This window comes from Amphimedon queenslandica, unplaced genomic scaffold (assembly GCF_000090795.2).
Source record: "Amphimedon queenslandica unplaced genomic scaffold, v1.1 AMPQUscaffold_13511, whole genome shotgun sequence".
Taxonomy (NCBI): domain Eukaryota; kingdom Metazoa; phylum Porifera; class Demospongiae; order Haplosclerida; family Niphatidae; genus Amphimedon; species Amphimedon queenslandica.
Window position 1 is genome coordinate 292,228 of NW_003546253.1, and position 22,412 is coordinate 314,639.

General features: G+C 31.9%; 5 protein-coding genes across 12 annotated transcripts in view; 4 read left to right on the plus strand and 1 right to left on the minus strand.

Annotated features, from left to right (window-relative positions):
• The window catches only part of LOC100639683 (deoxycytidylate deaminase-like), a 25,854-nt gene extending 3,447 nt beyond the window's left edge, over positions 1-22,407 (minus strand). The window contains exons 1-5 of one of the 3 annotated variants that reach the window (XR_002188617.1): positions 22,215-22,407; positions 22,000-22,135; positions 21,448-21,661; positions 19,088-19,206; positions 6,424-6,539 (exon numbers count right to left, since the gene is read on the minus strand). Coding sequence is in view for 2 of the 3 variants with exons in the window: in XM_020005358.1 (XP_019860917.1) it covers positions 19,125-19,206; positions 21,448-21,661; positions 22,000-22,135; positions 22,215-22,394 (612 nt within the window). In the remaining variant the exon portion in view is untranslated. Of the gene's footprint in view, positions 1-6,300; positions 6,540-18,845; positions 19,207-21,447; positions 21,662-21,999; positions 22,136-22,214 lie in introns of those variants that run through there. The other 2 variants (XM_020005358.1, XM_003383401.3) reach the window with 2 other exon arrangements.
• LOC109588613 (uncharacterized) lies at positions 1,920-5,287 on the plus strand. Its single transcript, XM_020004762.1, has 7 exons — positions 1,920-2,216; positions 2,261-2,408; positions 2,484-2,703; positions 2,749-2,941; positions 3,227-3,368; positions 4,830-5,040; positions 5,083-5,287. Exons 1-7 carry the CDS (start codon positions 1,920-1,922, stop codon positions 5,285-5,287), a joined length of 1,416 nt encoding a protein of 471 aa, XP_019860321.1.
• On the plus strand, positions 5,518-8,608 carry LOC100639305 (uncharacterized). 2 transcript variants are annotated; one of them, XM_020005301.1, is made up of 9 exons: positions 5,518-5,824; positions 6,196-6,270; positions 6,815-7,236; positions 7,280-7,463; positions 7,514-7,742; positions 7,825-8,023; positions 8,067-8,175; positions 8,239-8,457; positions 8,503-8,608. In XM_020005301.1, exons 2-8 carry the CDS (start codon positions 6,198-6,200, stop codon positions 8,454-8,456), a joined length of 1,434 nt encoding a protein of 477 aa, XP_019860860.1. In that variant the 5' UTR covers positions 5,518-5,824; positions 6,196-6,197; the 3' UTR covers position 8,457; positions 8,503-8,608. The 2 variants fall into 2 exon arrangements, with proteins under 2 accessions (XP_019860860.1, XP_019860856.1); XM_020005297.1 differs by having other exon boundaries at positions 8,239-8,608.
• On the plus strand, positions 10,520-16,667 carry LOC109589210 (uncharacterized). Of its 5 annotated transcripts, none has more exons than XM_020005340.1 (10): positions 10,525-10,604; positions 12,842-12,899; positions 14,107-14,195; positions 14,772-14,931; positions 14,978-15,146; positions 15,193-15,412; positions 15,454-15,667; positions 15,832-15,970; positions 16,069-16,282; positions 16,325-16,590. In XM_020005340.1, the coding sequence occupies exons 4-10, from the start codon at positions 14,815-14,817 to the stop codon at positions 16,407-16,409; spliced, it is 1,158 nt and encodes a 385-aa protein (XP_019860899.1). In that variant the 5' UTR covers positions 10,525-10,604; positions 12,842-12,899; positions 14,107-14,195; positions 14,772-14,814; the 3' UTR covers positions 16,410-16,590. The 5 variants fall into 5 exon arrangements, with proteins under 5 accessions (XP_019860882.1, XP_019860903.1, XP_019860899.1 ...); XM_020005332.1 differs by lacking the exon at positions 10,525-10,604 and adding an exon at positions 12,615-12,777; XM_020005328.1 differs by lacking the exon at positions 10,525-10,604 and having other exon boundaries at positions 12,615-12,899.
• LOC109589200 (uncharacterized) lies at positions 18,333-21,434 on the plus strand. The gene is made up of 8 exons (XM_020005317.1): positions 18,333-18,529; positions 18,577-18,615; positions 19,450-19,910; positions 19,957-20,134; positions 20,182-20,407; positions 20,666-20,861; positions 20,917-21,022; positions 21,074-21,434. Exons 3-8 carry the CDS (start codon positions 19,464-19,466, stop codon positions 21,280-21,282), a joined length of 1,362 nt encoding a protein of 453 aa, XP_019860876.1. The 5' UTR covers positions 18,333-18,529; positions 18,577-18,615; positions 19,450-19,463; the 3' UTR covers positions 21,283-21,434.
• Positions 22,408-22,412: the final 5 nt, after the last annotated feature.

Sequence of the window (22,412 nt, forward strand, 5' to 3'; positions counted from 1 at the left end):
AGTTGAATGCCAAATAGTTTGTAACCATTTTGTTAAACAAAACTGAAAAATCAATATCTAGTAATGTTTTTTCTAATTTGCCTAGCCTGCTAACTATTGGATATGTCGTATGTGTGTCAACTGTGGTCTTATTATCAGCATCTGGTAGTTGTTTTCAAATGTATATGCATGGTAGAACTTGGTATCAGTTTCTATGGCAAAATTAATTTTATGACTGCTCGGTTAATAACAACATAACATTATGACAACAATAACACAAAGTCATACATTTCACCTTTCTGCTCATCAATATTTCTGTCACTACCTACTCTGCACATGTTACAACATGCAGTTTAGATGTAACTAGTATTTACTGACATTATTATACATGTGCATAGTAGTGGTGGGCGATACTGGCCAAAATGGATTCGATACGATACCGATCGATATCAGCTCATATCGGGAGTATCGATACAGTTTCGATACGATATTTAGACCACACCTATGGAGTCACACCCCTTATTATTGACTGTTTTCATCAATGTTTTCACGCACGTGTATCCACGTGTGTGGATTATGCGTCATTAACTTATTAAATTTTCGTTATTTATATTATTTAACCTTAATAAATGGGCGTGGTCAACGTATCGACCCGGATTCCTTTGAAATTTCGATACCGATACGATTCGATACCGTAAAATATCGTTTGTATCGATAAAATATCGATATATCGCCCACCACTAGTGCATAGCTATAGTAGACAGTAACTACTAACTAGGGGCGGAGGCAGAGAAACCTCAGATCAGATCAGTACAGTATACTAGTACAAAAGTACGGGTGGCAGGTGGCTGCAGGCTGTTTATATAGTGACTCTAGGGGCTAAAGAGTGATAAGAAAAAAGAAGATAAGCTAAAATAAGCTATAATTATTCTCCATTAAAGAAAGGTAATGTATAGTTTGATACTTCTACCATGCCAAATTTAAATTGACCAATCAGAATGCAGAATATGTGTATAAAGGTTTCTAAATCTATTAGAAACCTCCCGGGAACACTTAGAAACTTGGCACTCTATGGCATGCTTATGTTCTTATTAGTCCATTTGTCAAGCTTGGTTGATTGTTGTTTTTTTACTGCCTAGCCTGTTAGATATGTTGTATGTATGTCAACGTGGTCTTATTACCTGCAGCTGGTAGTTGTTTTCCAAATGTCATGGTAGAAGATGGTTATACACCTTAGTATCAGTTGCTATGGCATTTATTAACCTTGCAATTGTGACTGCGTTGCTTGGTTAATAAATCCCATAGAAACTTCTACCTTGGTGTATAACCTATACACATTAATGTCAAGGTCAATTTTAATCAGTTTTAAGTTACATAGAAAGTGTTTGATATTCATTGTACTAGTGTTTATTGTGTCCAGTGATTATACACACAATCATCAATAGAAGAGAAAGTGTTTTTATTGAAGGACTATTGAATTAAAAATAAATGCGGGATCCACAGTACAATTTAAAACACATACACTGTACATTAAATTAATATTTTGATAATTGATTTCTCTGCATGTAGCTATATGTCACAAAAAATAGAAGATAAACTGCCAGGAGAAATTAAAAAAATAGAAGCTGAAATACAACAATGGTCAAAAGAAAGAGAAGAATATATCAAGCAAATGCAACAAGTGGAAGATGAAATGGATTCTGAATATAAAAAAATAATAGCAGAAATGCAAAGTGTGGTAAAAGCCAATAAAATACAAGAGGAAGAGCATAAAAAACAAATGACAAATATAGACAACAAAGAAGAAGGTAAAAAAATGAATATAAAAAAAAGATTACAAAGAAAAAATTAAGCAAATAACAAATGACGAAGACAAAAAAAAGAAAGAAAAGGAAAGATATGAAAAAAGATTAGCAAAAATAGAAGATGAAGCAAAAAAGATGAGAGACACAGAATATACTAAAAATAAAGAAAGATTAAAAGAAATATATGACAAAGCAAAAGAACTTAACGACAAAGAAACAGATACATCTAAAGCAAAAGATCTAAAAAACAAAGCTCAAAATGTAAAAAAGAAATTGGAATCACAAACAGAGCATGTAAAAGCTTTAGAGGAAGCTATCAAAATACAAGATGAAGTAAAGGAGTTTAAAGTAAAAAGGAGAAGACAATGGGATGAATATTACATCAAGATTGCCTGTTTAGCTGCTTTAAGAAGCAAAGACCCTAAAACACCAGTAAGCTAATAATAATCTAAGGGAGTGAATACACAGTGCTACAGGTTGGTGCATGCATTGTTGACAGAGAAAATGGAAAAATAGTTGGGATTGGTTATAATTCTATGCCAAAAGATAAAGAATTTACTTGGAAAGGTGCAAGTTCTCGGAGTGAAATAAATTTGATAAATCCTAAATTAAAATATGCCTATGGTAAGTATTTAAAAAAATTTTTGAAAGAATCTCTTTCAATAATAAAGAAAGATACAATAAAATTATTTTCTATAGTTGTTCATGCAGCAGTTAATGCTATCCTTAACAAGACAAGAGAGAGTATCAAAGGATGCACATTATACACAACACTGCATCCTGATGAAGACTGTGTTCATGCAATGATACAAGCTGAAATGAAAGAAGTTGTTTACTGTATGTACACAAGGAAAGATGAACTGGATCCTGATCAGAAAAAAGCACAAGTTATTTTTGAAATAAAAAAGATTCAACACAGGTAATTCAATATCTTAGTGTAACTTGAAATGTCTTTTCTTCTAAGGGAATTACCAAATGATGATTTTAAAGATGATAAGTATGTGAAAGAATTACAGAGAAGAATTGAACAAGGTAAAAAAGAGGGAGAAAATGCAGAGAGAGAACCTGAACCAGCAACAGCTATACCACTGGAAAAATTCTTTATGAGAATGGCAAAACTTAGCCAAAAAAGACCAGGAGACTTTCAAAACAAAGCAGTAAGTAATAACCTTATTTACAATCACAAATATAAGATGATTTATTGGTGAGAGTAATATTTGGTGAATTTGCCTGTAGATAATGGTGGGTTTTATATTGGTGATTTTGTGCCATGTGCCATTGAGCATGCTCAAATTGAAACAAATGGTGGATTTTCAAAACTACCAATCATCAATATCAATTTCTTCCCAATAATCATCTTGCAAACTATGAGGTAGTTCAAATATATTATGTGTATGCAAAGGTACATGTACATTTGGTCACTCTTTTATCATACTTAATAGGTAGGAGCATGTATAGCAACACCAAACAAACAAATAGTGGCTGTGGAATACAGTGGTGAATCTGAAGGTATACAACTTGAAATTGAAAGAAAAGCAAAAGAATTACATCAAGGGCTAGATACGAGTAATTTGTCAAGCTTTTGTAAGTAATTTAATTATTGTAATTACCTTAGAGTGACTTTTAATTGCGGGTACTAAATTTTGCGATTTTAGCACAAAGTAGATTTTGCTGGTATTAAAAATTGCGATTAAGTAATTATTACTAATAGTTATATGGCATTATGATGTCATTATTAATATTGCGCGTATTAATAATTGCGATTTTTAACCCAAACGCAAAATTCGCAATTAATAGTACCCGCATTTAAAAGTAACCTTAAGGTAATACATTAATTGGACTCGCCACGCTTGCGTAGGCGGGTACTATGCAGTTGGGTTGTCATTCTGTCACGAAAATTCCTGTTAATTCCTAGTCAATATCTTTTTTACTGAGCTCTCCTGAGTTATAATTCTTTTTAAGCTTTGAGAAAAAGATAATTTATTTAGCTCCGTTGTGTTTTCATAGCAATCTGTGGTAGCAAAAGCCGAATATTTTCAAGAATGTACCACTTTTCCTAGCCAAATCTTTGTGTTTCACTCTATTTGGTCAAGATTAGCATTGATAGGTAGAGAAAAGTACATAGATTAAAAAATATGTGGGAATTTTCTAATCTCTTTTTTGTTTGCGAGTTACAGTTGCTCAAAGTTTGTGATTTAGCCTCTTCAAAAAATTTTCAGGCAGCACTGGGAAAAACAGGAGCAACCAAACTATCTCAGTCTCTTTTAAATACCGTATAGCCAAAAATTTTCGAGGCTTAAAATTTCGTGAATAATGAAATTTATGGAGAAATTTTAAATTCCGTGATAAATATTTTCGTGATTTTATTTTAATAATAATAATAATAATGACCACGCCTTATTTAATTAAAACATGGTTTGAGACGGACTCTTGTGTCAAGGGGCACCATGTCTACAAATCAGTGTGGACACCAGAGATGGGGAAGATCATCTTTGACCTAGGCAGTATGCTTAAAATAGCAATACAGAGTAACAGAGACATCAGCTTGACCGAGAACACGACTTGACACGAGGGCACGTTTATTAGTCTAAGGCGTGGTTAACCACGCCTCTCAATTAATATTTATTTTCGGGGGTTTAATTTTTCGTGATGCAAGCAGTAATCACGAAAATACGAAAATTTATTCCTCACGAAATTTTTTGGCTATACGGTATCTAGGCAAATTTTTTGTGCTTACTCTTTCTTTGAATAGAGCTTCAGATGCTAAAATAAATTTCAGCTTTTCTTCTTTCTCCTACCCACGTGCCATGTTTGCACTGCACTGCTAAGTGCTGACCACACCTAAAATTTATTTTATGGATCAGTGCAGTAATTGCATTGTTGCACTTTGCACTTTGTCAAAATCTATTATCCTTTTTTCAAATATCAAGTTGCTTGTATATATAATATCATGATGGGGGCAGTACAAGTAACACATTATCCCTCAGGTGAATCTCAGCAGGCGAGTCCATGCACCATGGTGCTTCATTATGCAATAATTTATAGTTGTACATGCTGAATACAGAGCAATTGTTGGTAGATCAGTTAGAGGATGTACACTATATGTCACTTCATATCCATGCAATGTGTGTGCTAAAGTTATAGTAGAGTCTGGTATAAAAGAGGTGGTACATTATAAAAATGGAGATTGGAATGATGATCGATGTTACAGCTCAAGAAAAATATTAACTACTTGTTTAGGTCCTTCAAACATAAGGTTGGTCTCATTGTATGTGGTTTTAATAAGCTTCTTTGATAGAAAATATGGGAATGGAGGCAGTAAAAATGAGAGTCAAGATGAAGCAAGCTGCAGTATTGCTATTGAAGAACCAGGCCGTACTTACATTGGAAAGATAACAATAGTATTACAATACATTATTATTATATTAGTATTAGTATTACTGTTAGTAGCATCATTTGTACTACTCATAACTAGTATTAGTATTAGTATTAATAGTTATTAGTAATAGTATTAAATAATATAGTGAGATGGCAAGTGTCATGAATAATAATTAAGGTGTGTGGCACTAACTATTAATTAATTACTAATGAATAATAATTAAATATTCATAATCATAATAAACAGATAAACAAGAGTCACTGCAGTACTTTGCATTGTGTATGAACTGCAATTGTCTAGCATCAACAAGGAATAACAAATTAAATAAAGATACTAACATCGTCCCTGCACACACACAAGTTGACTCCTACCCATCAATACCACTGTCACTATGTACAGTTGATATACATGCAGTACATTCAAAATTCAAAAAACTTATGAAGACTATATATGGAATGTGTTATGAATACTGTTAGTATTGCATAACCATACCAGTGCGTTTAGATGCACTTGTAGTGCGTTTAGACGCACTGTGTCTACATGCAAGTATTTAGATAAGCTACCCACTAGTGTTGATTGAGAGATCAGACTAGAGGGAGTACAAGATAAGAGAAGAGAAGACTACTAACAGTCAGTATAAGCCATACTTCATTAAAGAAAGGTAATTTACAGTTTATATAATATTTAATATTAGAACTGTAACAAGAAATAGTGAGATAATTAACTACTAGTTAGTGTATAGTAACTTATTACAAACAAAAAAGAAACAAATTCACAAAAATAATAACATTACATGCAATACACATTAACAGTAATGAGGCTTAAATACATGTAGAAAGTGTTGATAGATATTTATCATGACCAGTGATTAAATCTTTTGAATGGGGTATACTACTTATTGAATTAGAATGAATATAGAAATTACAAAAAATTATGTCAAAAAATTTCCCTGTGCATCCATAAATTGTGTTATTATGTACAGCTACCAACAGCAAGGAAAAGTCATTTGAGACTTAATTTATTCTGATCTAGTTATGGCAGAGGAAGATAGCAGAGAAATTGAAACGGAAGAAACATCAGAAAGTGGACAAAATAATGAAAGAAATAGTAAGACAATTAACTACTAAGACAAGGCAGTTAGTGTATGAGAATAAGAAATGAATAAGTAAAACCAACAATTAATAAAACAATAAATTAACATAACATACATAATACAATACATGTTAATGTCAAGGTCAAAGTTAATTAGTTTTAACTTACATAGAAAGTGTATGGCATTCATTGTACTAGTCCTTTATTGTGTCCAGTGATTATACACACAATCATCAATAGATGAGAAATCAATTGTTAGTGTCTTTATTGAAGGAATAAATTGACTATTGAATAAAAAATAAATGTCAGCACAGAGCCACATAATACTGTATAATTTATAACACATATAGTGGGATTTATTGGTGGTGAAAAAACTTTTGGCAGAGCTGATTAAATTGGTAGGTTAGCAGGTTAAATTTTGGTGAATCCATCCATCTCTTAGTTATCACCTGGCAACTAATGTTTTGAGTTTAAATTTGGCATTTTCAACTAGCTAAATTTAATTCTTCATCAACAGATCCTATTATCCATATGGTACATGTACATTATCTACATGTAGTTACTGCAAGTGAAATGGAAAGAGAAATAACTGAAATGAAAAAAAATTGGGAGAAAACATCAGAATATATCAAACAAATGGAAAAAGTTGAAGAGGAAATGGATTATGAGTTCAAGAAAATAATGGCAGAGATGGAAAGCATACAAAAAGCAATAAAAAAGCTAGATAGAGATCAAGAAAATAAAAAAGAAAGGTTTAAAATATTAAAAGAAAAAGTAGGAGAAGCAAAGGAGTTAAAAGAAAAGGCTTGTAACACAATACAAAAATTACAAAAAAATCCATCATCAGTAAAAGAGGCTGAAGTAAAAGAAATACTAGACGAAACAAAATTATTTCAAAGAGACTGGAGACAACAATGGGATGAATATTACATGAAGATAGCCTGTTTAGCTGCTTTAAGAAGCAAAGATCCCAGGACACCAGTAAGCTGATAGTTACCTCATAAATAATGATTATTATTCCCAGGTTGGTGTTTGTATTGCTGATACTGAATCTTATCAAATTGTTGGGATTGGATATAACTCAATGCCTTGTGTCAAAGGAAGAAGTAACAATGACAAAATATTCCCATGGAAAGGATTATCAGAGAATGCAAGCAAAGAAGAGAAAAACAACAAAGACAAAAATACAGAACTCAAATATCCTTTTGGTAGTCTAGTACAACTACAATAACATAATTATTATTATTCTAATTTTTAGCTGTTCATGCAGCAGTCAATGCTATTACAAACAGGACCAGAGATAAACTTGATGGTTGCACAATATATGTAACACTAAAACCTGATGAAGACTGTGCTCGTGCAATACAACAAGCCGGAATAAAAGAAGTAGTTTACTGTATATACAAAAGAACACAGGAAAGAGAAACAAGAAATACCGGTATGATGACAGCAGAGGCATTTTTAAAAAGCAACAACATCGAACTAAAGTATAAAAAATAAAATAGCAGTAAATCAATCCTAATTAAGCTACATTATTTTAGCATCAATGATAATTTTTTCGAATTGTAGAAACCTGGGAGAGTCAGCTTCAGATAAATTTACTGGAAATGAAGTGGTTAAAGGACTTCAAAGCAGAATACATGAGCCACAGCCTAATGATGATGAGCCATACAAAAATGCTCTCACATGGGAAGATTTCTTCATGGAAATAGCAAAACTGTCAAGAGAAAGGCCGGGACTATTTGACACAGCAGGATTAAGACTAAGAGTAAGAGCTATAAATATGCAAATAGCAAAAACATATATTTCAGACAGGAGCATGCATAGTGTCACCAAGCAACCAAGTAATGGCAGTTGGATACAGTGGATACCCTGAAGATATGGAACTTGGAGAGATCATTGAATATGATAAAGAATATAGTGAGTGTTTTAAAAGGCTATATACATGTACCGGTACATTTACTACATATTCCTTTTTTATAGTTGCCCATGCTGAATACAAGGCAATAATAGGAGGACCATCAGTTAGAGGATGTACACTATATGTCACTTCATATCCATGCAATGTGTGTGCTAAACTTATAGCACAATCTGGGATCAGTGAAATAGTGTATGGTAAACCTCATATAGATCCAGGTGCTAAAAAAATACTAAAAGAGTGTCTTGACGGTAAAAGCAAAATAAGGCCAAAAGCAATATAAGGTTACCAAAAGTTTTAAATTGAGTAACAATGCTACCTAATAATAGGACCTGATTGACTGATCTTAATAAAAGTAATATTACAATTTAGGTTTTATAGACATTTTATAGAAGTGATTGTTCAATTTTTTATTATAGTGATATAGTAATTATAATTTATATTTCTACTAACCTGTATCTAACTTTAGCCATATCCAGTAGTTTCCTGCTAGCAATCATGTGATCAGTATCATGATATTTATCACTGACATATAATATCTCAGTGATACCAGACTGTATGATCATACTCATTACAAGGGAACAATGCAACATATATAGTACATCCTTTAACATCAGCTGAGTTCTTATTAAGGATAGCATTTAATTCAGCATGACACACCTTTATGTGGAGGTATACAGTAAGGAATGTAATTGATACACTGTCCATTGAATAGAGGCATCCACTATAAAGAAGAGAGGCTATACAGTAGTATACTATTTCATATACACACACAACTGACACAAGCTCTCCTTTTCCTCTGTCTCCCTCCTAAACCACCCCATGCATAATTCCCTTCTATGGATATTTTAGCCACTAATAAGAGTTCCAAATAGCCCACTATAGATACATTGCTTTGATAACATATCATAACAGAAGTCATTTCAGTACAGCACATACACACAATGTATAACTACTAGTGTGTACAAACATTACTTAATGAGTAGTTTAAATCAGCTACACACCACTCTGTCAGGATTCCAAATAGCTAACCTATAAATCATAAAATTTATCATTGATTTAGTTTTAGAATTTTAAAAGCTTTTTGAATGCTCATAGCTCAAAATTTCAATTGGCCGAATCGACTCAAACATATGCATAGTATAAGGACATTGAGGTATGACTTTTTTCTCAAAAAAGAACTACACTGTACATATGGTGTTTCAAAAATAATATAGTGAAGCTTAAATTAAATTGTAAGAACAAGTATTACAATGTAGGTAAACTATAAGATTGATACTAAGCATATGGTTTGAAACCAAAATTTTAATCTGCTCATAACAGAATTGTATTATAGGACACCAAAGAGCACTGAGGCAATTGCTGCTACAAACAACAATAACAGTGTGTTTACACAAATTGTACCAACTAAGCACTACTCCTACATGTACATTTGAAAAATTCATACCACTGCCATATAGAGAAAGGTGTGTATATCTAGGGTTACAGGATAAAATAACCTGCTGGCATGTTTGCATAGCCGTGCAGACGCACTTCTGTGTTGGTCTGACTATGCAAGACTAGCTGGCATATATTACATGCATACATGCATGCATTATAGCATAACTCTTTCCTTAAATATAAGTAGAGAAGAAAACAAAAACAAAAACAGAGCTCAGAAATAAGAATTGGCTTTAAATAATAGTTATTAGTTGTAAAACCAGAATTAAAGAAGCTAAACAGATCAGGTAATAATATTAATAATAATAATAATAATGGTGATGATAAAGATGTTGGAGAATATTATCATGTGCTTCATTGTAATCTATATACAGTAGTGTTTCCAGAACCCATGTAGTTATGAGACTACTAACTCAACTTTAGCCATATCCAGTAGTTTCCAGCTAGCAATCATGTGATCAGTATCATGACATTTATCACTGACGTATAATATCTCAGTGATACCAGACTGTATGATCAACTTAGCACACTCATTACAAGGATAGTTAGGATACAATGCAACATCCTTTAAAATTAGTTGAGTTCTATCATTGGCTGGTGAGCATAAATGTCATTAACACACAAACCTCCATTGGAAAGTTAATTTGATTTATAAGTAAGAGATTGCAATTACATATGAGGAGCAAAAAGATGAAAACAAGTTGAGGCTATAGGGAGCTACGCTAAAAGAATTAAATAAACATGCACACAAATATTGTCAACACACAAGTTGACTCCTACTTATCAACTATTTACAGTTGGCATACACAATAAACATTCGAAATTCAAGATATTTGTAGCCATATATGGAAATGTGGCATTAATACTGTTAGTATTGCGTGATCACTAGTATGTACATCTTCATAATTGTATATAATAAGCTACCCACTAGTGTTTACTGAGAGATCAGACTAGAGGGAGTACAAGAGAAGAGAAGAGAAGACTACTAACAGTCAGTATAAGCTACTCCAGTAAAGAAAGGTAATGTATAGTGTATACAACATTTAATATTAGACACTGTATAGACAAGGACAGTATATTGAATAAGTAAAAATATATAAGGATATAGTTTTACTTACATGTACATAAAAAGTGCTTGATAGAACCATATGCTATATTTAAGTATACCAATTTAACAAAAAAAACAAGAATCAAAAAATCAATGAGATGGTTCCTTTCGCAATATTGAATTAAATTTAAAATAAACTCTATTTTGTGTGCTGCTAAGTAAATAGTACACAATTTTGAAATGTCACAAATAAGCCAAAAATGGTGATTTTATCAGTGTGACATTCGTGGAAATAAAATAAAATCTTTTTTCATACAAAATAGAGAAACAGTGGAGCTAAACTAAGGATCAATTACAACTCAGAAAATGGCTGGGATAGAAGAACAACCACCAGTAGATGACTCAGCAAAACAAAGAGAATGGGATGAATATTACATGAAGATAGCCTGTTTAGCTGCTTTAAGAAGCAAAGACCCCAGAACACCAGTAAGCTAATAATAATTAATCCTATTATACATATCATAACAGGTTGGTGCATGCATTGTTGACAGAAAAAATGGACAAATAGTTGGGATTGGTTATAATTCTATGCCAAAAGATAAAGATTTTACTTGGGAAGGACTAAGTTCAACAAAGGAAACAAGTTTTTCAGATCGACAAAGAAATTCTGAATATAAATATGCCTATGGTACAATAAAAAATTTGAAAACCTGTCTTTAAATTTTTATCTACTAGTTGTTCATGCAGCAGTTAATGCTATCCTTAACAAAACAAAAGAGAGCATTGAAGGATGCACATTATACACAACACTGCATCCTGATGATGACTGTGCTCGTGCTATTGTAACAGCTGGGATAAAAGAAGTTGTGTACTGCATGTATAAAAGAGACAAAAACCTAGATGATGGAATGAAAATAGCAGATGTTATTTTTGACATTAAAAAAGTTAAAAACTCAGGTATGATAATTAAATATACTGTACTATGTAAAATCTCATTCTTTTTAAGGAAATTATCGGATACTAATTTGACAGATGATAAATATGTAAAAGAATTACAAAATAGAATTGATGTAGGTAAAAAAGAGCCAGTTAAAAAAGAGCCAAGTGCAGGCAGGAAAACTGAACCAGCAACAACTATATCACAGGAAAAGTTCTTTATGAGAATGGCAAAACTTAGCCAAAAAAGACCAGGAGACTTTAAAAACAAAGCAGTAAGTAATAGCCTTACCCACCACTATACATGTATATAGTTCAAATGTACATTTTGGTCACTGTTTTTGTTATACTTGATACATACACATGTAGGTAGGAGCATGTATAGCATCACCAAACAAACAAATAATGGCTGTAGAATACAGTGGTGAACCTGAAGGTATAGAAGTTGAAGTTAAAAAAAGAGCAGAAGAAAAACATAGTTTAACACTAACAAAAATACCAGAATTCTGTAAGTTTTCGCATAATAAACCAACTGGTAACAATTTTGAGCAGTTGAACCAATATAATCATTATCATCACAAATACATTTATTTAATGATTGTAATTATAGATACACATGCTGAATACAGAGCAATTGTTGGTAGACCATCAGTTAGAGGATGTACACTATATGTCACCTCATATCCATGCAATGTGTGTGCTAAAGTTATAGTAGAGTCTGGTATTAAAGAAGTAGTATATTATAAAAATGGAGATTGGAATGATAGTCAATACTACAGCTCAAGAAAAATATTAACTACTTGTTTAGGTCCTTCAAACATAAGGTTGGTTTCATTGTATGTGATTTTAATAAGCTTCTTTGATAGAATATATGGGAATGGAGACAGCAGAAATGAGAGTCAAGATGAAGCAAGTCGCAGTATTGCTATTGAAGGACCAGGCCGTACTTACATTGGAAAGATAACAATAACTGATGTGCAGTAGTGAAATAGTGAATCATAATGTTACAAAACATTATTATTATATTAGTATTACTACATGTAGTGTTAGTAGCATTATTTGTAGACTAGTATTAGTATTAATAGTTATTAGTGTTAAATTATAATAAGCTACTCACTAGTGTTGATTGAGAGATCAGACTAGAGGGAGTACAAGATAAGAGAAGAGAAGACTACTAACAGTCAGTATAAGCTATACTTTATTGAAGAAAGGTAATTTACAGTTTATACAATATTTAATATTAGGCCCTGTATAAAACTGAAACAAGAAATAGTGAGACAATTAACTACTAGGACAAAAGAGGTTAGTATACGAGTAGAATAGTAACTAAAAATGAATTAACAATTATAAAAACAAATTAACAAATTATACATGTAATATTCAAGAAGAACAATAGGAGAAACATTAATGTCAAGGTCAAAATTAATCAGTTTTAACTTGTAGGAAGTGATTGTACTAGTTCTTTATTGCAACCAGTGATTATACACACAATCATCAATACATAAAAAATCAATTTTTAGCATTTTTATTGAAGGAATATAAGAATAGAAAATAAATAAAATTAATAAAAAAATTTAAAACAAGTCAGAATCAGCTCAAACTTCCCACATAGCATAAAGACATTAATGTGCATCAAAAAATGTAATAAAAATTAGGGATGATTTGGAGCCATTTTTAGAAAAAAAGCACGGGCTATAGTACAGGGAATTTTTCCAAAATTAGCCTATTCGCTCATAACTCAAAGATTTCAAGTTAGAATCAGCTCAAATGTTTTACATACATGTACATGTAGCTATCTACAACCATACACCCACAACAATTATTGACCAGCTTCACCCTTAATTAATCTTGAACTACATGTAGCATACCATATAGCGGGTCTTTTTCGAGGATAATAAATTTTGCGAATGACCTGTATCCAGAAGTTCACGGAATTAATTTTCGTGAATTTTGACTAATCTGCCATCTTTTACTGTATTAAATTGATTTTCAAGGAATTTAATTTCGTGAATCTTGAAAAATCTGCGAAATTCGCGAAATTTATTACCCTTAAAAAAACCTACTATACGGTATAAGGAGCAAAAATATAAAAACATGTTTACTAGGAAGAGGCATTTAATAGGAAGCTACTTCAGTAAAGGAAGACAGTTTATTTCATTAATGTCTCACACTGGAGTACATACTACATGTACATGTTAGTTACACGTAATACTATTACTTAAACCAACAAAATAACATTAAAAGAACAACAAATAAAATAAACACATTAATATTGTCAACACACAAGTTGACTCCTACTACTACTACTACTACTACTACTCATCAATACTACAGTCACTATGTACAGTTGGCATACTCAATACACATTTGGCATACTCAATACACATTTGAAATTCAAAATACTTATGACCATATATGGTAATGTGTTATGAATACTGTTAGCATCGCATGATCAATAGTACACGTACAAGTGCATCTTCATAATTGTATATAATAAGCTACTCACTAGTGTTTATTGAGAGAACAGACTAGAGGGAGTACAAGATAAGAGAAGAGAAGACTACTAACAGTCAGTATAAGCTACTCCAGTAAAGAAAGGTAATGTATAGTGTATACAATATTTAATATTAGGCCACACTGTATAAATAAGGACAGTACCATATATGCCATATATTTCACAGGGATTAAATTTCGCAATTTTCGTGTTTTGGAAAAATTTGCAAAATTAAAATCCGTGAAATAGCGTCCTGATTGTATAGTGGGTGTGATAATTATATTAAAATTGCAAAATTTTTTATTTGCAAATACAAAAATGCAGCCAAATCGCGAAGTTTTATACCTGAAAAATATATGGCAAATACGGTATATTGAATCAGTAAAAATATATAAGGATATAGATGGTTTTACTTACATGTACAAAGAAAGTGTTTGATAGCACTGTATGCCATATTTATGTATTAATTTAACAAAAGAATCAAGGATTAAAAAAAATTAATTAATGGGATGGTTTATTTTACAATACTCAATTAGATTTAAAATCTAAATTAACTCTACTTTGTGTGCAGCTAAGTAAACAGTACACAATTTTGAAATGTTACAAAGAAGCCGTAAATAGTGGCTTTATCAGTGAGACACTTATGGCAATAAAATAAAATCTTTTTTCATACAAAATAGAGAAGCAGTGGAGCTAAACTAAGGATCAATTACAACTCAAAAAATGGCTGGGATAGAAGAACTACCAGTAGATGACTCAGCAAAACAAATAGATTGGGATGAATATTACATGAAGATAGCCTGTTTAGCTGCTTTAAGAAGCAAAGACCCCAGGACACCAGTAAGCTAATAATAATTAATCCTACAAATTATACATACCATAACAGGTTGGTGCATGTATTGTTGACAGTGAAAATGAACAAATAGTTGGGATTGGATATAATTCTATGCCAAAAGATGAAAATTTTACTTGGAAAGGAACAAGTTCAACAAAGAAAACAAGTTCTTTAGATCCACAAGAAAATGCTGCAAATCCTGAATTAAAATATGCCTATGGTACAACAAAAGAATTGAAACTTGTCTTTAAATTTTTATCTACTAGTTGTTCATGCAGCAGTTAATGCTATCCTTAACAAAACAAAAGAGAGCATCAAAGGATGCACATTATATACAACACTACATCCTGATGATGACTGTGCTCGTGCTATTGTAACAGCTGGGATAAAAAAAGTTGTGTACTGCATGTACAAAAGAGACAAAAACCTAGAAGTTGGAATGAAAATAGCAGATGTTTTCTTTGACATTAAAGGAGTTAAACTCAGGTATGATAATTATTAAATATACTGTACTCCTTTCTTTTAAGGAAATTACCAGAAGCTAGTTTGAAAGTTTGTGAATATGTAAAAGAATTACAAAATAGAATTGATGTAGGAGGTAAAAATAAGTCTAGTGAAGAACAGTCAGGTGAAGAAGAGCCAAGTGTAGACAGGAAAATTGAACCAGCATCATGGGAAAAGTTCTTTATGAGTATGGCAAAACTTAGCCAAGAAAGACCAGGAGACTTTAAAAACAAAGCAGTAAGTTATAACCTTATTCACAACTACAAATCAATTCGTACAAGACAACTATACATCAAACTAAATCTTGAATGATTAAAGATTGTCGTAACTATAAAAAGTGCCACAATTATTTGTGAAATAGATTGTCATCAGATTAATTATAAGGTAATCTTTCATTACAGGTAGGAGCATGTATAGCATCACCAGACAATCAAATAATGGCTGTTACATACAGTGGTGAGCCTGATGGTATAGAAGATGAAGTTAAAAGATTAGCAAAAGAACGACATGATTTAACACTAACAAAAATACCAGAATTCTGTAAGTTTTTGCATAATAAACCAACTGATATTTTGAGCAGTTGAACCAATATAATAATTATCATCACAAATACATTTATTTAATAATTGTAATTATAGATACACATGCTGAATACAGAGCAATTGTTGGTAAACCATCAGTTAGAGGATATACACTATATGTCACTTCATATCCATGCAATGTGTGTGCTAAAGTTATAGTAGAGTCTGGTATAAAAGAGGTTGTACATTATAAAAATGGAGATTGGAATGATGATCGATGTTATAGCTCAAGAAAAATATTGACTACTTGTTTAGGTCCTTCAAACATAAGGTTGGTTTCATTGTACGTGGCTTTAATAAGCTTCTTTGATAGAAAATATGGGAATGGAGACAGTATAAATGAGAGCCAAGATGAAGCAAGTCGCAGTATTGCTATTGAAGAACCAGGCCATACTTAAATTTCAAAGATAACAATAACTGACGTGCAGTAGTGAAATAGTGAATCAGAATTATATCTAGTATTACAAAACATTATTATTATATTAGTATTGCTACATGTAGTGTTAGTAGCATTATTTATAGACTAGTATTAGTATTAATAGTTATTAGTATTAGATTATGATGAGATGGCAAGTGTCATGAATAATAATTAAGGTGTGCGGCACTACCTCTTAATTACTAATGAATAATAACAAAATATTCATAATCATAATAAACAGATAAACAAGAGTCACTAGAATACTTTCCATTGTGTATGAAATGGAATTGTTTAGCATCAACAAGGAACAACAAATTAAATAAAGATACTAACACTGTCCAGACACACACACAAGTTGACTCCTGCAAATGCAACAAGTGGAAGACAAAATGAATCATGAATAATAGCAGAAATAAAGAAAATGTAAAAGGAAAAAAAATAGAGAAAAATAATAAATTTCAGATAGAAGAACTAAGAAAACTAAATGAAAAAGCAAAAGAAATAGAACTAAATAAAAAACTAAAAAAGCACAGAGATTAAAAACTGACATTGATGAAATGAAAGAAAAGCTTAAAGCACCAACAGAAAATGATAAGAAAAATTAATAAAAGAAGCAGATGATTCACTAACAGAGAATGATGTACAAGAACTATTAGTAGGAGTTAAAGTACTAACAGAGGAAGTGATAGAATCACTATTAGAAGTAATATTGTAATAGCAGGCAAGTCAGGGGATGATAAAAAAGAGCTATTGGAAGCAGCTAAGTAGAGAATGAGATGGAAATAATGCAAGACAAAGCAACGGAGGAGACAATGGGAAGAATATTACATGGGCTATAGTACAGGGAATTTTTCCAAAATTAGCCTATTCGCTCATAACTCAAGAAGCTTAAGATGAAATCAGCTCAAACTTTTACATACATGTACTACAACCATATCCACAACAATTATTGGCCAGCTTCACCCTTAAACAGTATAATTAATGTTGAGCTACATGTAGCATACTGAATAGCGGGTATATTCCGTTCGAGTTTAATTTCATTCTTTTCATTCTCATTCCTTGTGGAACGAACATTTTCCAAACGAAAAGGGTGTTTCCTCAATGCCACGTGTGCAAAATGGCTGCTCAGAACAAAAATAAAACGGACGAAAATTTCTGATCCTGCTTAGAACGAACATTTTTCCAGACAAAATATACCTGCTATACGGTATAAGGAGCAAAAATATAAAAACATGTTTACTATAGGAAGAGGCTAATAGGAAGCTACTTCGGTGAAAGGAGACAGTTTATTTCATTAATGTCTCTCACTTTACATGCTACTTGCTGCATGTACATCTTAGTTACACCTAAAGTCCATTTGTGTTCATTTTTCTCCAAAAACTTGAAAAGGGTTGGGCCTCTCATTGTTGAGTGTGTAAAAAAGGGAGACATCAGGATCCTTGTTAGCTGAAAAATATAAACTAATTATATCACATATGTATACATAATAATTCACCTGAGCCCTTGTTTTCTTGCTATAACTTTTGACTTACAAGTTCTATTGTAAAAATAAACATACCAGTGCATTCCTCTCCTTTTGCCACATCTATTGTGGTACTTAAGAAGCAGCTATAGCTCTTTAGCTCCAAGTTGGTTGCATACCCCATGCAGAAAGTACAGCCATACTTTTCACAATATTATTGCATTGTGTTAATTACTGGGTGGGGTTTCTAATCACTTCCTGGGCTCAGGTGAATGCAAATGGACTTTAATACTGTTACTTAAACCAACAAAAATAACATTAAAAGAACAACAAATTAAACAAACACACGAATATTATCTACACACAAGTTGACTCCTACTCATCAATACTACTGTCACTATGTATAGTTGGCATACACAATACACATTCAAAATTCAAAATACTTATGACCATATATGGAAATGTGTTATGACTACCGTTGGCATCGCGTGATCAGTAGTACACGTACAAGTACATCTTCATAATTGTATATAATAAGCTACTCACTAGTGTTTACTGAGAGATCAGACTAGAGGGAGTACAAGATAAGAGAAGAGAAGACTACTAACAGTCAGTATAAGCTACTCCAGTAAAGAAAGGTAATGTATAGTGTATACAATATTTAATATTAGGCCACACTGTATAGAACTGTAACAAGAAATAGTGAGACTATAGGAGAGGACAAGTTAGTATAATAGTAACTTATTACAAAATAAGAAGAAACAAACTCACAAAATTATAACATTACAAGGCTTAAATACATGTACATGTAGAAAGTGTGATAGTTATTTATCCTGACCAGTGATTTATCAAGTGATAAATCTTTTTAATGGGCTATACTACCTATTGAATAAGAATGACTATAGAAATTACAATATTAAGTCAAAAAATTCCCCTGTGAATCCATAAATTGTGTTATTATATGTGTACAGCTACCAACAGCAAGGAAAATTCATTTGTAAATAATTTGAGATTTAACACCAGAAAGTGGACAGAATAATGGAACAGATAGTAAGACAATTATAACTGCTAAGACAAGGCAGTTAGTGTATGAGAATAAGAAATGAATAAGTAAAACCAACAATTAATAAAACAACAAATTAACAAGATACAGTATACATTAATGTCAAGGTCAAGTTTAATTAGTTATAACTTACATAGAAAGTGTATGGCATTCATTGTACTAATTGTTGTTTATTGTGTCCAGTGATTATACACACAATCATCAATAGATGAGAAATCAATTGTTAGTGTCTTTATTGAAGGAATGAATTGTCTATTGAATAAAAAATAAATATCAGCACAGAGCCACATAGTATAATTTATAACACATATTTATTGGTGGTGAAAAATTTTTTAGCAGAGCTGATTAAATTGGTAGGTTTGCAGGTTAAATTTTGGTGAATTTATCATCTCTTACTGGCAACTAATTTTAATTTCGCAATTTCCTGTAATTTAAGAACTTAATTCCTCATCAATAAATCCCACTATATGTTACATGTACTGATTCTTTATCTAGTTATAGCAAGTGAAATGGCAAGCAAAATGGAGGAAGAAATAACTAGAATAAAAACAGAATGGGACAAAACATCAGAATACATGTATATCAAGCAAATGGAACGAGTGGAAGATAAAATGGAATGCGTGTTCAAAAAAATGATAGCAGAGATGGAAAGTGTAAAAAAAGAAATGGAAAATTTAGAGCAAGATCGAGAAAAAAAAACAGAAAAATTTGAAAAATTAAAAGAAAAAATAGAAAAAGCAAATAAAGTTAAAAAGCAGGCTCGTGAACAAATACAAATATTACAACAACTTGATTCACCACTGGAACCAGAAGAGTCTGTAGTAGCAAAAATAGCACAAATACAACAAGAAACAGAATCATTTCCAGAAGAAAGTGGAGAATCTAATAATTGGGATGAATATTACATGAAGATAGCTTGTTTAGCTGCTTTAAGAAGTAAAGACCCCAGGACACCAGTAAGCTGATATAATTACCTCATAAATAATGATTATCATTACACAGGTTGGTGCTTGTATTGCTGACAAAAAATCTTATCAAATAGTTGGGATTGGATATAATGCCATGCCTTATGTTAAAACAAGGGATAATGACAAAATATTCTCATGGTCATCAGAAAAAAAAGAAGATGAAAAAGAAAAAAGCAAAAAGGGAGAGATATCAAAAATAAAAGATCATTATGGTAGTCTAGCACAGCTACAATAATATAATTATTATTCTAATTTGTAGTGGTTCATGCAGCAATTAATGCTATTACAAATAGGACCAGAAATAAGCTTGATGGTTGTACAATATACGTAACACTAAAACCTGATGAAGACTGTGCTCGTGCAATACAACTAGCTGGAATAAAAGAAGTAGTTTACTGTATGTTCACAAGAAACGAAAAAAGAGGAGAAAACAAAGATATGATGAATGGAGAGAAATTTTTAAAAAGCAACAACATTGAACTAAAGTATAAAAAATGAAATACCGTATAGCAGTTTTTTTGAGGACAATAATTTTCGCAAATGACCTGTATCCAGAGGTTCACAAAATTAATTTCCATGAATTTCACCTATTCTGCCATCTTTTACCATATTAAATTGATTTTCAAGGAATTCAATTTTGCAAATTAAAAATCCACAAAATTTTTTATCCTCAGAAAAACCTACTATACAGTAGCAGTAAATCAATCCTAAGTTTAGCATCAATGATATTTTTTAAATTGTAGGGACCTGAAAGAGTCAGTTTTAAATAAATTTGATAAAAATGAAGTGGTTAAAACACTTAATAGCAGAATACTTAGTCCACCGCAGCCTAATGATGATGGGCCATACAAAAATGCTCTCACATGGGAAGATTTCTTCATGAAAATAGCAGAACTGTCAAAAGAAAGGCCGGGACAATTTGACACAACAGACTCAAGAGTAAGAGCTATAAATATGCAAATAGCAAAAATGTACGTGTACATGTATATTTCAGACTGGAGCATGCATAGTGTCACCAACCAAACAAGTAATGGCAGTTGGACACAGTGGATACCCTGAAGATATGGAACTTGGAGAAATTGAACATAATAAAGAATACAGTTAGTGTTTTAAAAGGCTATATACATTTACTACATACTCCTTTTCAATAGTCACCCATGCTGAATACAGGGCAATATTAGGAGGACCAATAGTTAGAGGATGTACACTATATGTCACTTCTTATCCATGTGAAACTTGTGCTAAACTTATAGTACAATCTGGGATCAGTGCAATAGTGTATGGTAAACCTAGTAAGGATCCATATCCTCAAAGAATACTACAAGAGTGTCTTAGCAATATAAGGCCAAAAGCAGATTAGCAAATTTTAAATTGAGTAACTATATGTTACCTAATAACAGGACTGATCTTAATATAGTTTAGGTTTTATAGACAGTTTATAGAAGTGATTGTTCAATGTTTTATTAAGTACATGTGTATTTACTTTAATAAAGTGATAATATTTATAATCAATAATTCTACTAACCTGTATTTAACTTTAGCCATGTCCAATAGTTTCCTGCTAGCAATCATGTGATCAGTATCATGATATTTATCACTGACATATAATATCTCAGTGATACCAGACTGTATGATCAGCTTAGCACATTCATTACAAGGGAACAATGCAACATATATAGTACATCCTGTAACATCAGCTGAGTTCTTATTAAGGATAGCATTCAATTCAGCATGACACACTGTAGAGGAGAAAGGAGAGAGAGAGTGAGAAAGAAATGAAAATGAAGAAAGAGGTATCTAGTATCAATGAGAACTAATAAAAATTACAACATACAGTGCAGCCTCTACATAACAAACTTATAACTATTTGGTACAAGAGATTTTGTTTATTACAGAGGTGTCCTTTATGTGGAGGTTAGTTTATACAGTAAGGAATGTAATTGGTACACTACATGTAGGTGCTGTCCGTTAAATGGAGGTGTATGCTATAAAGAATGTCCATTAAAAGAGGCTATAATGTACTATTTCACATGCACACAAGGTCTCCTTTTCCTTCCTTCCCTCTCTCTTCTCTTACCATAAGGATATTTAGTATCTAATCTGTTCTCTGCCTCTCTATTCCATGGTAGCTCATCATCACTGCAACCATTGGGCATACCATTATACCCAATACCAACAATCTTACGATCAGGACTAACTATACAGGCACCAACCTATCCACACACATAAAATAAATGTAATGTAATACACTAATTAATTACATTATTCATAATGATATTAATTTATCATTACCTGTGAATGAGGGTCTTTGCTTCTCTGAGCAGAAAGGAAAGCGACGGCCATAAAATACTCATCCCAGTTTAAATAATCAAGTCTCTTCTTTACACTGCTAGCATGAGAGATGCCGTTTCCATTACAAGTGATTTCTTCCTTTTTTGCCTCCATTTCAATTTTCAAATTTAATTTATTCATTGATGGGCGCGGATTGAG

What these genes read in the sequence shown, in the direction of transcription:
- LOC109588613 (XM_020004762.1), top strand. Translation starts at nt 1,920, where the DNA reads ATGAGAGACACAGAATATACTAAAAATAAAGAAAGATTAAAAGAAATA. An exon ending in ATAAAAAAGATTCAACACAG is followed by an intron (nt 2,704 to 2,748) that starts GTAATTCAATAT and finishes TTTTCTTCTAAG; the next exon opens with GGAATTACCAAATGATGATT. An exon ending in GAGTAATTTGTCAAGCTTTT is followed by an intron (nt 3,369 to 4,829) that starts GTAAGTAATTTA and finishes AATAATTTATAG; the next exon opens with TTGTACATGCTGAATACAGA.
- LOC100639305 (XM_020005297.1), top strand. Translation starts at nt 6,198, where the DNA reads ATGGCAGAGGAAGATAGCAGAGAAATTGAAACGGAAGAAACATCAGAA. An exon ending in GCAAAGATCCCAGGACACCA is followed by an intron (nt 7,237 to 7,279) that starts GTAAGCTGATAG and finishes TATTATTCCCAG; the next exon opens with GTTGGTGTTTGTATTGCTGA. An exon ending in TGAATATGATAAAGAATATA is followed by an intron (nt 8,176 to 8,238) that starts GTGAGTGTTTTA and finishes CCTTTTTTATAG; the next exon opens with TTGCCCATGCTGAATACAAG.
- LOC109589210 (XM_020005323.1), top strand. Translation starts at nt 11,028, where the DNA reads ATGGCTGGGATAGAAGAACAACCACCAGTAGATGACTCAGCAAAACAA. An exon ending in GCAAAGACCCCAGAACACCA is followed by an intron (nt 11,148 to 14,977) that starts GTAAGCTAATAA and finishes ATACCATAACAG; the next exon opens with GTTGGTGCATGTATTGTTGA. An exon ending in ATTAAAGGAGTTAAACTCAG is followed by an intron (nt 15,413 to 15,453) that starts GTATGATAATTA and finishes CTTTCTTTTAAG; the next exon opens with GAAATTACCAGAAGCTAGTT.
- LOC109589200 (XM_020005317.1), top strand. Translation starts at nt 19,464, where the DNA reads ATGGCAAGCAAAATGGAGGAAGAAATAACTAGAATAAAAACAGAATGG. An exon ending in AGCAACAACATTGAACTAAA is followed by an intron (nt 20,408 to 20,665) that starts GTATAAAAAATG and finishes TTTAAATTGTAG; the next exon opens with GGACCTGAAAGAGTCAGTTT. An exon ending in TTGACACAACAGACTCAAGA is followed by an intron (nt 20,862 to 20,916) that starts GTAAGAGCTATA and finishes TGTATATTTCAG; the next exon opens with ACTGGAGCATGCATAGTGTC.